Here is a 15043-nt window from a genome sequence, read left to right on the forward strand (position 1 = left end):
TCCACTGTCTGCCTCCTTCCTCTCTCTCTCTCTTTCTCTCTCTCTCTCCCTCGCGCTCTCTGTTCTGCATTCACAGCATAATGCAAGACGTGAAATGTAATAAAAGTGACTGAACTCCTTGAGCCGTCACACTCATGATCAATCCCCTTCCTCTTTCTGCGCTTGATTGTAGGAGGTGATCTTAAAGAGAGCGGCGGACCTGGTGGAGGCTTTGTACGGGATGCCTCACAATAACCAGGTAAACACGCACACAAACATCAATATCTTCCCTCAGATGAAATTATGTTTGTGGTTTGGACCACTGGCAGCATCAAAGGCGGAGCCTCCGCTGGCCCTGCAGCACCCTGCTGCGCTCATGCAAGATCCGGGACCCACAAACACTCACGTGGGAATAAGTTTGCTTTTATCAGCTTGTATGTTGAGGAGGAGAAGCACAATGGAAACTAAATGTAGGGGGAGGAGAAAAGAAGCACATGAGGAGGAGGAGGAGGAGAATGGAAACATGAAGCAGGGAGGAGGAGGCTAAAGATTTGATGAGTCTCTTAATGAGGCTTTCCTCCATTTACTGGAACCAATCCCACCACTCCCAGTGACCACTGATAAAAACCACTCAGCCTACTAGGTTTACATGCGCAATATCTCAAGTGGAGATCGAGCATTCTTGTGAGACCATAAAGCCTGCATCAAGGGCATATTTTCTCTTCTTCTCCTCTCCTCTCTTCTCTGCTGCCTCTCTTGCTGACCACAGCTCTTTTTTCCTTTCCTCATTGTCAGGAGATGATTCTGAAACGAGCGGCGGATATCGCAGAGGCCCTCTACACAACAGTGCCACGAGGGCACAACCAGCTAGCCAGCCTTGGCAGCGGCTCCGTCCACGCTGGCATGATGTCCGTAAACTCCTTCACGGGGTCAGAGGTGGCACAAACAGCCAATCAGGGTGAGCAAACTCAAACAGGAAACAATTAGAGTCTATAATCATGGGAAATGTGGTGGGGATTTTTTTTTCTTTCTTGATGGATAGTAAAGATGAGTGGTGCAATGGGGACATTTTATTTTTCATGTGGGAAATTCAGGGAGGGTGATTTAGGAGCACGGAGCGAATAAAGAAGGTTCTGAAAAAAGAGGACAGGAGGAGGAGGAGGCAGTGAGAAACAGGGAAAACTTGAGAGGAGGGAAGAAGGAAGGCAAGAGAGTGAAGAATGGAGAAAAAGAGAGGCACGGATGGAGTGCGATGGAGAAATATGAGCAGGTCCTAGGGGTGTGTATATTAGACTGGGGTCGGCCCCTGTCTGACAGAGAGAGATGTGGGTGCAGTCAGCGGTGATTCATCACATGTATCAGGGGAAGGAGAGGAGAGTGGATGGACCGGCCTCTGGATATGTCTCAATACTTTCAATGAGCTTCCTCGCCTCTTCCTCTGTCCTCCATCTTCATCTGGAAACATGTTGAGATGTGAGGAAAACAACAGATATCAGCTGCGTGAAGTTTCCAACTCATAACAGATGAGGAGGGGGAATCTTTGGGACCTAATTATCAAGAAGGGAGGCCGCTACAGTGGAGATTCCTGATGTTCAATTCCAGCTGTTTTTTATTCTCCAGTGTCAGCGCATTGGACCTGAGATGTATATTTATAGTCTTCTTTCCATCTTGTCCTCTTTCTGTTCGCTGCCCCTGCAGAGCATAAAGGAGAAAGAGGTCCTGTCAGAAATACTGGCTTCATTCTTTATAAATTACAGGAGAGCTGCAGAGGCCTTTTAGTGTTAATTGCCTTATCAATACATCTAATTTTGGAGAGGAGCCAGTGAGGTCAAAGGCCTCTTGTTTCACAGCTAGTTCTCGCTCATATCATTCTTCCTCCGCTCTGTTCATGGCTTTTCTCGCTCTGCCATATGCTGTCTAAGATTTTTCGTAAATTCCTTTTGGCTTTTATTGCTATGTCCATTAGCCGTGTGAGGAAAAGAGTATTTGGCAGCGTTGCATGTAGGCCTTTGGTTTTTTCTGCCTCCTGCTACACCTCTAACACCTATTCTCTCTCCGTCTCCCTCTCTTTCCCTGTCCATAGGTTTCAGTAGGAGCACAAGCAGTGTGTCCCCTCACGGTTATGTCCCCAGCTCCACCCCTCAGCAGAGTAGCTACAGCTCTGTCTCCACTAGCATGAATGGCTACGCTAACTCTGGCATGGCAACCTTGGGCACCTCGCCCAACTTCCTCAATGGATCTGCAGGCAACTCGCCCTATGCTAGTGAGTAAACACACCACATCCTAGATATGAAACCAGGAGGGGATGCCAGAATCAGAGCATGCAAAGCTGTAAAGATTGACTCGGAGCCCTTTGAACATAAAAGAATAAGTGTTTGATGGGAACCGAGAACGGGAGGTGGAAATAAGAAGTGACACTCAAGGAGAAAGTCGTGCAGTTCAGCTTGCTCATCTGTTTCTTTAAGAACAGAGTCAAACGCAAATCCCCACTTTATTGGCCAGGGGAGCAGATCACCTAGCACCCCCCCTCAACACGCACACCCCACCACCTCTGCTCACACACACACACACACATTCACCCTCTACATTAAAGACCCTTGATTAAATCAATAAACTAATTGCTAGAGAAGCAATTCCATTTCAGCGCTTTGATTCCTGGGTGTTAACAAGTATTTTAACAGGCTCATCGGCCCCACACAGACACTTTCAATCAATGGCCCCTCGGCCTGCCTTTGTAGGTCCAATTTTCATTAATTGATTAGTTAGGCCCCTTCATAAATGGATTATGACTTTATTGCGGGGATTTGTCAGGGAGAGCCATAAAAGCTAAGTGTTGGATAATAACAACAATAAAGGCAGAAGCAGATATCAGAGGGCAGGTGAAATACGACTTGGTTGATTGTAAAATCACTGAGGGGGAAAATGCTCTTAGTATATTAGAAGACAAAAGACAAACCCAGGCGAAGAGGATGGATGGGATGATGTCAGAGGGAGACAGGATTTGGGCTGTGAGGATAACCTCCTGCTCAGGTTTGTCTCACGATTGTGACTTACACAAGGCGACAACTTGTCCAGCTAATAGCTAGGCCGAATATTTCAGAGAATTTCTGTTTGGAGCATTTGTTAGAAAGCTGTTATGCTGTCTTATGTGTGAAATCTTCACAAGATTTAATCCAGAGCTCTAATGATGATGGATCTAAGGCTGAGGATTTACCATTTTAAGGCTTTAAATCCTGGTCACGCCAACTTTAAAAAAAGGCATAATTTTGCTGAAAAATCTGTCTATTTCTATGGTAATGTGGTGATCAACTTTTGAGCCATTGTTCAATAACAAGCCCCTCTGACAGTGTTAACATTTGAAGGAAAGGATAGTCCAGAATTGATATAGCTATCATAGCTTATTAGCTAATGTTGCCATCAAGATTAATCAACCCTTGTGACACCCTTTTTCACAATAAAGACTATTTTACATGTAGTTAAGACAGGAGTCAATGGTACATTCAATATACTGTATGTCGTAAGAACAAACTGTGTGAACAAGCCTCTACAAACACATATTTCACAGGCCTCTAGGCTGTAGATTATGACACTAATTAGAAGGTAGGACATATGACCAACAGCCATATTCAGCCATGTTTAAGATGGCAATAAAAACATAAAGAAGCAGCGATTATTGTCAAGCAGATGTTATCAGTCCATGTGTTTGATTTTCACTGAAATCTCCTGCAGAATTATCTTTAAAAAAAAAAAAGGTAACCTGGGGGAGTTTGTAAGGTGCCTCAAAAACAAATTACGGGTACAGCTCCCCAAGTTAGCGAGGAGTTGTTTACCAAGCCGCTGCACCCCTTGAGCAACAGGATGAGTCATCAAAACAGACTGATCAGAGGGGGAAAAAGGCTTTGGGTTGTTTACGGTGCAAGTTTCCAACTAAACACTTTTTTTGTCTTAGCTATGGAATATCTAATTGCCAGGTGATTGCTTAACAACAAAAAATAATTCTGAGCCGGTTGATCTGAGACCAAAATATTATCCCTCCTGCCATCGTCCATTGATCAGTCCCTTTCTGTTCGTCCCGTCTGCCCGTCCTCTGCCCTCGGCCCTCTCTCTAACCTCGTCTCTCCCCGCTCCGTCTTCATCTTTCCTCCCTGTCATTCTTCCCTGACGTGCTCCCCGTGACCCCCTTAACCCCCCTCCTTTCCTCACCCGTCTCTCTTCTCTCAGTCGTCCCATCGAGCCCCACCATGGCCTCGTCGACCAGCCTGCCCTCCAACTGCAGCAGCTCCTCCGGCATCTTCTCTTTCTCTCCAGCCAACATGGTGTCCGCCGCCGTCAAGCAGAAGAGCGCCTTTGCCCCTGTCGTGCGACCCCAGAACTCCCCTCCGCCCACCTGCACCAGCGCTAATGCTAACAGCCTGCAAGGTAAGCCACAAGACAGATAACATTTATTTATATCTGATGAGTTCTGTTTCATATAAAAGTATACTGCCTGTCTCTACCTCTTCATTAGGCTTTAATCCTGCTCTTCTTCACCTCCTTATAACAATTTCTCACTTTTACTCCCACTTCTTCCTCCGATTTTCCTTTTTCTCCCCCCTCCTCACTCCCCGTTTTTTCCTTTCTTTACCCTCCACTCTCCTTCCTCACAGTAGATCAGTCTTTTGTGGACTCTAGCAAGTACTCATCAGCCAACGCTCTGCAGGGCCTGGCCTTCTCCTGAAGTATGTTAAATGCCTCTCTTTCATTTTCTCTGTTTCTTTCCATGCCGCACTGTCCCACGCCGCTCATTTGCACCGCCGGCTCATCCTGCCCTGCCCTTCCTTCTCGTTTCTGTTTTTATTTGTCACTCTTGACTTGACTGAGAGAGCGGCATGCCACACCATATGTGTTCCATTTCCTGTTTTCACTTCCTGCTTCCTGCCTGCGCTCCGGTGGGTGTCTCTGTAGGGAGGTGGTAGAGGAGGAGGAGGGGGGGGTGTTACGCCACCGCGGGTCATTCTGCTCTCCCATTTCCATGCAGTGCAGCGCGGGGTCTGTTCGTCTAGGCAGGATGTTGTATGGTGTTGAGATCCTGAGAGAGAAAAATGATGGATGGGAATCTTTATCAGAGCCCCGAGCTAAGCACTTCCTCACTTCCTCTGTCGGCGTTGATGAGCGCTGACCACGGTGACCCAAAGGCCATTGGCCACTGTGAGCTGATCACGCTGACACACACGCGCGCACGCACACACACACAGCTGGAGACACTTAGGAAATAACCAGGGAATTAGTGAATTGAAGAGAGAGGGGAATCAATGGGGAGCCAATATGTTATATGAAAAAAATCCTCCCTGTGATGGCTTCTGTGTAAAAAAAGAGGGGGAGGGTGAGGGGTGAGGGGGTTGTGGGAGTGAGGAGGTGAAGATGTCGGATCTAGAGAAAGGCAGAGCATGATACGAGGAGGTAAAAGTGTGAATAAAGGCTCACGGATTCCATTTCCATGTTCGAGTGTTGTGCTTAATTTCACCGCCTCTGTCATCCCACGTCACTGCGTCTCTCTCATGTTTGAATTATGCTCCATGATGCACAATGGGCTTACACAACGTAGCTGCTAACAATTAACAGTGGCAGCTCTTGCATGAAGCTATTCAGAGAGCCTGCAAAAAGTTGAATGATGTCGTCGGTGTGCGCCAAGTTAGCGGCGCGGCGGGGAAAAATGTTTTGATTTTGGGGCCTCGGAATGAAGAGATAATGAGGGAGAGTCGTCTTTGTTCGCCAGATGCTGGAGCACATTTCTGCTATGTGACTGTTGTGATGACAGATGAAACCCAGCAATCACATGACTGACCTCTCTCTCTCTCTCTCTCTCTCTCTCTCTCTCTCTCTCTCTCTCTCTTCCTCCCCCTGTTTTCCCACAAAGCAGCGATTCCCGGGATGATCGTTCCACCCATGTAGAAGATCTGGGATAGCTGGAGATTTGGGAATGTTGAGAGGAAAAGGACGCAGCAGCAGAGTCTGGCGAGTCTCTGTTATGCTCTGGAGCTGAACTGAAGGAAGTCAAGATAAGACACAGGACTCTGTTAAACTCAGGCCTTTCCATCGGGATTTCATCTGAAGGGATGGGGAGGAGGAAAAAAAAGGGACAACACAAACCTTTGTGATGTTATTTCCCTCTTGGTTGAATTAGTGTAGCTTCTCTGACACCGCGTTGGATGGAGTGTATAGAGACTGATAGTTTACCCAGAGTGTGACACTGACCTCATGAAAAGAGCATTTATTTATCTTTATGTTTATGCCTGTAAGGTTTGGGTTTGATTACTGGAGGCCCCCACGCCGTCTCGCAATGCGTAGCTCGCACAAACAACAGTCAAGTGTTGGTTTGGCCATGAAGTTTACATAACCTCTGTCACAATAGAAGATGCTTTCCCTAGCTCAGCCTCGCTTGCAAAAACCACATAAAAACACACTGGCCAAATGGGACGAAGGTCAACGACACAAAGAAACAGAAATACAGAAAAGAACAAAATCAACCCTCAATTCTGCTGCTAATTCTCCCGTAAATCTAAAAGTGGTCTCACGAAATCGCCCTCTGCTAGTTCAACATCAGAAAACATGCCTTTTTGTTTTTTTTCTTGGTTTGTTTGTTTGTTTGACTTTTAATAAAACTGTGAGGATTGAGCTGTTTGCAATATGCTTTTCTGCTTGTCATGTGAAGAAAAAGGTGATGATTTTAGCCAAAATTGACCTTTTTTTTTTTTTTTTGTCGGAGATTCGAGCGAAGACTTGAAAAGCCAGAGGATGTGTGCGTCCAGCCAGCACTGTACTGAAGGAGTCTAGCAAATATCAAATTAGAAAATAAAAGCGTGATATATGTGATATATTTTTGTATATAAAAAAAATGTTTTTCATTTGACGTTTCTTTTTCTTTTTGCGATAGCTCTAGTTTGAAATGTAAACATTAAATGTCTTAAGGCAGCTTCTCAGTACAGAAGATAGATTTACTGTGTGTTGTCAATATCTCATCTGCTAAACATGAGAAACATGGATTTGGATACAAAAAGGGGATTCCTGTAAAATATCCTATAAATAATGTATTTATCCCTTGTATTTGTACATTGCCTCTCACCCTCGTTTAGTTGTGTTGTGTAAGTTTAATACAGTAAGTGAACATATTTCACAGTGTTTTGTTTCATTATTTACTGTTGTCTCTCACTATTTAAATGTGACTTTTTTATCTTTTTTGTTTGTTTGTTTGTTTGTTTTGTATGTTGATTGTTTTGCCTCGGTATACCATGCTTTCATTTGTTGATTCAAAAAACATGCCATTGTCTATTTTTGTATTATTTGTAAGTTAATAAAAAAAATTTCAGTTTTTTTCCTTATGAAAATGTTTATTGTATGGCAAAAAAGTAGCATCTTATTCAGAGTATTTGGTTGAAGTAGATTTTTTAAGAATATATACACACATTAATATATACTGTAAATCTATATCTTTTTGTTTGCGGCTTTCAGATTGAAACTGTTCTTGAACTGATAATATGCATGGGTTCTTCTCTTGAGTGACACTTTCTTTTTTGTGTGTGTGGAAACCAAGAGAACTAAGAAATTGCTCTGTGTTTTTCTTTCTTTGAGTTCCTCTTTTTTTCCCCCTCTCTGTTCTTTCTTTCTTTTCCTGTGTTATTTATGCCTGCTTACATACTGTATCTATATACTCTTTCTGTTTTTTCTGTCACTGTAATCTTTACCAGCAGTCTAGATGCCTTAACAATGCAAACCCATTCTTCATTCAATCACGTGTACAGTTTTCTACCCTCACCACAATTGTCTATTGCCACAGAGGAATTCATGGGAACTTGGGGACAAAGCACAAACCCACTCTGTTTGGTGGTGAAGCCAGACTAGAATACAAAGAGCCATAATTCAACAATCACACACACCCCGATGTACTATAATACTACAGCAATGGCACGCTTTGAAGGACAGTCGACGCTGAGAGGCCTGTCTCAGCTGTGCTCATTGCACTTTAGTGTTCACAGAAACACTTTGTCTTTTTCTTTTTCTTTTTGTAGCGATTATGTAGCTTTTTTTTTTTGATTAATGAAATAATTTCAACCGCATGTTGGTAATATTATTCATTAACCACAGGATCACAACAGTACGACAACGCAGAGCTGTGTTAATTGTAGTACAAAGGGGCGCACAGTGAAGACAAGCACTGTCACAGCACAATTTTAATCTCACACACGGAGTCGTAGGTCTGACTCCGGTGTCTGACAGTCGATCCCCCGGTCCTTCTCTCCCTGTATCAGCCTTTGGGACAATACAGCTTCATTACAAGCTAAACAGAACAAGAACAAGTGAGGAAGCATGAAAGGGAGCTCCTTGGCCCCTCAGCCATTTCTGTAGTCTTTTCTTTGTGTCTGCCGTGTGTCTTCAAGCTGTTGCTGGACAGAGAATAGGGCTTTTCTCTCTGCTTTTCTTTTCTAGAGCCTGGTTTTGTTAAGTGGGTAGAAAGGAGCGTTTTAACAGAGGCGCCTGCTGACAGACGAGTGTTTTTCAGGCACTTGTGTGCCTGTGCTGGTCGGGCCGGGGCGGGAGGGGCCGCACCATATCTGTTTCAAATGAACTACAGAGGTCTGTTGTCATACAATGGCTTCTTTGTAAGCAAAGTTCCATCCTGATTATGAATATTGGTAATGGGTGACAAAGTTTTGTATTTAGGTAACAAACAAACAAAAAAAAAGATGCAAACCAAATAGCTGGTGTCTATTTTTTCCTCTGTTTTGTCTTTGACTGCAAATACACTGAACAGCTCTATGATATAAGGGAAGAAAAAAATTCTACTGTATAGATTGTTATTGTTTTTGATGAAAATTGAGCTGTAAGATAACTTTTGGACTCTCACAATGTTGAATTAAAGTTACCTCTTGTCTGTGACTTTGTCAGTTGTCATTTTGTTATTTTTAAACGCCTTTCGGATATCTTCATTATCAACTCGTGACAGATCGAGGAAGATGTTTCTTTGTGGCTTTCTTCACGTTTTTGATTGAAAATGTCTGTCGGCTAAGAATAGAGGAGAACTGGCGAAGACTAATTCCACAGGTCAGGAGCAGGCCTGCGTCCCCTCCCCCGCTAGGCTCCTTTCTCTAATGAATCTAATTCATTAATGCATTACTGATGGCATGGTGAACATGGTTAGCCTGACAAGTTTCCTCCTAAACATATTAGTTAATGATGATTCCAAGGTTATTAATTGCGAACGCACCAGCCCACCATAATTGAGTCATCATTTGCATACCCGGTCATCAGCAGAAAATTAATTTCTTTTTTATTTTTTGCATATCTAATTTAGGGGGCCGCGATTGGATTAGCCTGTGAAAACAGCGGATCCCAGGATTCTGCTGACCTCACAGTGTTGCAGGGTCTCCACGGTAACTGGAGGCTTCCGTAGCGCCGGGGGGGAGCGGGGGGGGCGGGAGCGACCTGGAAGTACTGATGAAGTAAGGGCTGGTAAACACTGTGCGTGCTTGTGTGTGTTTGTCTCCTTAATTGCCTATAGGTTTGTAACTGCGCGGGGCTTTTTCCTCCAATAAATCTAAAAACAGAGTTGATAGTTTGCTGACAAACACTAAAGTGGGCTGTAGTGTGCACGATTTAGCAGTAAGAGGTGGGATATTGAATTATGGAGGTTACACACTCAGTGCTGGGGAAAATGAGTCCTGGAGCCTAATGTTTTTGATTAGCGATCCGGGCACCGCTGCCATGTTGCACCACGCGGCTCCAGGGATTCCTGCTCGCGGTGCAACACACACATTCAAACACGCTCATAAATCATAAATACACACAGACAAAAGGTGAGGCCATTTTGCTCTTTATTTCCAGCTGCTTTTCAGGCCCTGATAGACTGGTCAGTGTGGGAGGAGGACAATGGGAGTGGGAGGCTGAGGGCAGCGCGGAGCCAGCAGACCTCAGCCCTCCGGAGACGTAGCATTAAAAGACGCTATTCCTGGAGAGCTACTCCTTCTGGATAGAGGCGGCAGAGCCTCCGTACATCGACAGAGGTGCTGCTCAGGAGCTTCTGTGCTACTAGTATCCTAATGAAATATATTAATGCACATATTCCTCAACATCTCCTTTCTCATTCTCCTCCCTGCATGGACACATGAAGGGAGGAAGAGCGGAGAGGCGTATTTGAAAGAAAAAAAAAAGGAGTCCCCATGGGGGTTCCCGGATAAAGAAAGGAAAGAAATGGAAAGGAGAGAGGATGGGAGTGTGGGGAGGAGAGGGAGGAGAGGGAGGGGGGGTATCAGGCCTAGACAGGCTGAGCCAAAGACAAGGAAAGGAGGAATGAATATTAATAATGCTCAATGTTGGAAAATAGTCACAATGGACATCATAGCGAGATGAAGAGAGGCAATGGGAAGCAAGTTTCATTCCTGGACTGCTGCAGGTGCACACGAGCCGCCTTCCTGCATCTGTGCATGCACGAACACCAGCAAGACAAATCATATTTGAGTGCAGGCCTACCCAGAGTGAGCGTGTGCACTCACATTCAGGTTCTGCGCTCCACGAAGGTGTGTGGTCGTTTCCCACAGTAATTATCCCGGTGACTGTGGGTGTCTGTCTATGATCTGTGTGGTACCTGTCAGAGGGAGCCCGGCAGAGCCTATGCTTTATATTCCCTGTAATTGCTGCTGCTAATTTACTGTGCGTTGGCCTAATGAGTAGGGAGGTGAGGGGCTGGGGTATGTAATGGATGTTAGAGAGATAGCGATAGAGAGATGGATCTCACCACTGCCGGGAGAGAGGGAGAAGGGGAGGAGGCCGGCGAACTGTGTGTGTTAAGCAAGCATGTAGAACACTTATCTTTATTGTTCTACTAAAATGAAAAAAAAAAAAAAAACAAAAGATAAGCTATCCCCCCTCCCTCCCTCTCTCCCTCCCTCCCTCCCTCCCTCCTGCTTTCCTTCTCCCCCCTCCATCCTCCCCTCAGCTGACAGTGCAGTGGCGACTGCAGCGAGCACATTAGACGAGCTTTTTGTTATGTTGATTAACGATAAAAGCAAATCCATAAATAATATAGATTATTTATTCCATTTATTCACATGCTAATTAGAGCTGGGAGCAGACACCTCAGAGAGATGGCCTTTTTTTTTTTTTTTTTTTTTTTCCTCATGTGTTCCAGTGGAGCCGGATAGACCGACTGACATTCAGACGGAGGCAGAGACAGTCACATATTAATGTCATTCACACTTTGAAGCACCAATGGTATCTCGTGATGGGGACACGTCCACCCTTCATTTCTCCCTAATGAGGTCATGATAGAGGCCAGCGGTTTCGGCGCACACACACCCTCTGTTTTTGCTCTTGACGAGCGCTGGATTGACAGGGTCGTCTTTGATTGATGCACCGCGGTTCTTCCACATGTTCTACAGCTCACTCATTTAATTATGTTTCCTAAGCATCATTAAGTACCATTATATTCTATCATATTCTAATGAGAGAGGTGGCCAGTCGCAGGACAAGCTAATTGGTGATTAATGTTGTGTATCAGTGAGAGACAATGCAAGATTGGCCGTTTAATGACACAACACTGTATTTAAGTGCTGAATATGTAAAAACACAAACAGAGGAAGGGGGAATTAGAGAAGCCGTGATTGAAATCAAAAAGATGTCGGTTCTCACAGGTCTAATTTCTCACTTTTAACTCGAGGCCTCACACCTTACCTGACTTTCTCCCCCTGCTTTATGCACACACACACACACACACATTGGGACTGCACAGTAGTGTATCGTTTCAGAATCAACCGAGGGATGTGCGCATGTTGACACGGCAACACTTTTTTTGATGCTTGATACTAAAGAAACCCTTCAAGGTTCTCATTTTCCATGACTAATCTACAAGGAAAGGCCCTCTGGTGTTACATAATTACATAATTCTTGGATAGTTTGATCAGTTCAGAGTTCAGATGTCCATGCTGTTGACCCTTCAGATTCTAGGACCTGGATCCTCCTGAGATGAACTTCATCCAAATCCTATCCCATCTCAGGTTAGGCTGACATTCAGGAGTTTTGATATTACAGAAACGTTTCCTCACTGCATCATATCTAATCTTAGGACAAGAATTTAGCCATTAAAGCACCATCCAAACTGAAGAATTTCTTTACTTAGGATAGCAAAGATAACGTCCTAAATTAAAAATAACTGCCAAAACTGGATGTTAGCCTGTTGGAGAAGCTAACACTGATGTTAGCCTGTTGGAGAAGCTAACACTGATGTTAATCTATTGGAGAAGCTGAAACTGATGTTAGCCTGTTGGAGAAGCTTATATTGACATTAGCATGTTAGCTTTCAATTTCCGGTCCCAGAAAATGTTGTATATATCCCCTCTTCTACCAACACTATAAATGCCTCTCAACTAATAGAAGCTCAAACTCAACACTCGTCTTTTCTTGTCCATTACTGCAAGCTAGCTAAAAGTGAGACAGCTGTTGTCATGGACACAACCAGTCTTGTGTGCATCCTAAACATAGACGGGCATGACAGGACGAGTGCCGATTGAATGATCAAATTTAAAGTTCTAGTTAGGATTTCTTAAAATATTTTTTGTATAATGAGGCCCCTGATTAGGGTGTTCATGGTCGGGGTTAAGGGGTCGTTCAGTGTGTGGGTTGCAGGATTCAATGTAACACCAGAGTCGCATTCGTGAAACCGAAAGTTGAACCAGCGTTTGAGAAGTAGGGCAGGTTGTTTTGTCGGAAGACTTTTAAAGTAACCAGATGATGAAAATTATGATTGTTAGATATTTATGTGAACAGGAATAACACACTGCATGTATCATGTATCTTTATTTCTATATATTGCAGAAAAGAAAGCTACTGCAATGTCTCTTTTTTCCAATATGATGCTGCTCTAACACACACACACACTCAGACACACACACCTACATTATTCTGAATTGTTCACCTCTTAGCCGTATTACACACACTTACTCAGATAATGCTAGAGACCGTCTCGGCAGGCATAACTCACCTGCTCCTCGAGATTAACCACTAACTCAGTATTGATGCACTGCTTCTCAGGTACGAATGAGAGCACACACACACACACACACACAAACACACACGTCCTCATCTGGTATTGACATGCCGCGCGGCTGTAGGTGTTTCCATTTAAGGTCAGTCGATTGCCTTAAGTATGTAATGTTAGGAGGGGGGTCCGTAAACATGTCAAATTAGCAGTAATGAATGACCAGGCACCGGCAGGGGGAACTGTCAGGGTGCACGCCCAGGACAATACATTACCCTGAGTTATCCTAGTCTGCCCTCCGTCTCACACACACACACACACACACACACTCAGACAAACTAGTGCGACCCATTGAGCGGTCACACAATCCACTTTAATGGGCTGTGTGGCTGATTGGTGTCCAAGAGATAAAAAAAAAAAAAAAGAGACAGACTTAAAAAACCAGAAGTGGAGTGAGGAAAGTTCAGGAGAAAAAAAATAGACTCAAAGCTGAGAGATTGACAGGACGATAGGAAAAAAATGATTTAGGAAAAAATGCATGAAAATAGATAGAGAGATAGATAGAGAACTAAGCCAGAGGGAGAGAAAACAAACTGCGGTATTTATTTTTTCTTCTCAGTGTTGAAACAGGAAAAGGACCTCTGGTTTAATAAACCATGAATCCTTTCACAGAGGGTTTGTATGTTATTCTTCGGAGAAACAGATATGTGGGGAGGGAAGGGGAGACAGGGAGAAAGAGAAGCAGAGAGCAGCGGGGGGAAGAAGAAAAAAAAAAGAGATGCTCTACAACCATATGAATACTCTACACACACATACTACATACACACACACCTCTCAGCCCACTTCCAGGCTGTATGTTAGTTTTGGGTTAGAAGAAGTGTGTGGGATGAGGAGGAGGAGGAGGAGGAGGAGGAAGGGGCTTGACATCCTCTCCCTCAGTCCAGCCTGAGAGAGAATGAGCATAAATGAGAAGTAAAAGATATACTTCCCATCTGTAAATGTTTAAATCCTTCTCCTCTTCCTCGCAGCATTTGTGAGAATAACTCCAACATATTCGCTCCGCCACAACAATGTGCGTACATCAGTGTGTACACCAGCAGAACCAAAGTGTCCACTTGAATTCTTAAGCTTCTTTTCAGCGTGCGCGCCGCGGATAGAGCGATAAATAAACATGTACACAAACATGAACCTACTGTCTCTGTATGTTGTCTCCTCACCTCCCTCCCTCCCCCGCCTCTCTCCCTCTCCTCTCCTCTCCTCTCTCTCGCTCTCCTTCCTGTAACAAAGGTTACATTGATCATGTTTCTAAAAGAGACTCTGTATTTCCACATGGCCCTCGCCTCTGATATGTTTTTCTTGGCAGGTCAGACATCTACTTTTGTCATTCACTCAGCATATTTTAACAAATTAGAAACATTAGAAACCAGGATCGCGGCAATGTTTTGGTTTGGTTTCGAAACTCTTACGGTCCCCATAATTATATTTCAAAACACGGGCGAATTGTTTGACAGCCGGGCGGAATAAAACCCTAAAACAACTTTTTCATTAGAAACACATGCTCTCGCAATTAGAAACCCAGCATTATGTTAATGTGTGCTCGCGCTGGTTCATTTATTGTCGTGTGAACGGTGACGCCGTATGCTCTTATACGTGTGAGGGTGTGTGTGGTTGCCTGTGTGTGAGTGTGTGTGTGTGTTTGTGTGTGTGTAAGGGACAAAGGGACACAGTGCTCCACATAACAGCATTACAGATGGCTGTTGTGAGTGGTTGTGACAGTGAAAGCGAGTGAGTTCCCACTCCATACAGATGTACTCTGAGTGACCTTACAAACACAGTGGAACTAAAACAGGCCCCCTACCTTCTCGCTCTCACTCTGGCACACACTGTCAATTCTCACTCAGCCCTTGCGGGGCACTAAAAGTTGTTTCCTGAGCCAGGAATACATCAAGGGCCAAGAATATATAAGCACGCAGCAGCAAGAGATGCATAGCTAGGGTCCAGGAAAGCATAACTTGGACTAAGTAAATATTGGACTGAAGGATTAGTAGCTTTTGCCAC

General features: G+C 44.3%; 1 protein-coding gene across 3 annotated transcripts in view; it reads left to right on the forward strand.

The window, feature by feature from the left end:
• The window catches only part of ebf1a (EBF transcription factor 1a), a 51297-nt gene extending 43964 nt beyond the window's left edge, over positions 1 to 7333 (forward strand). Inside the window, exons 12-17 of one of the 3 annotated variants that reach the window (XM_073486899.1) lie at positions 173 to 238; positions 775 to 937; positions 2063 to 2242; positions 4201 to 4398; positions 4626 to 4697; positions 5879 to 7331. In XM_073486899.1, the coding sequence (XP_073343000.1) occupies positions 173 to 238; positions 775 to 937; positions 2063 to 2242; positions 4201 to 4398; positions 4626 to 4696 (678 nt within the window). In that variant the 3' untranslated portion in view covers position 4697; positions 5879 to 7331. Of the gene's footprint in view, positions 1 to 172; positions 239 to 774; positions 938 to 2062; positions 2243 to 4200; positions 4399 to 4625; positions 4698 to 5878 lie in introns of all 3 variants that reach the window. The other 2 variants (XM_073486900.1, XM_073486901.1) reach the window with 2 other exon arrangements.
• Positions 7334 to 15043: the final 7710 nt, after the last annotated feature.

Source organism: Pagrus major, chromosome 18 (assembly GCF_040436345.1).
Source record: "Pagrus major chromosome 18, Pma_NU_1.0".
Classification (NCBI taxonomy): domain Eukaryota; kingdom Metazoa; phylum Chordata; class Actinopteri; order Spariformes; family Sparidae; genus Pagrus; species Pagrus major.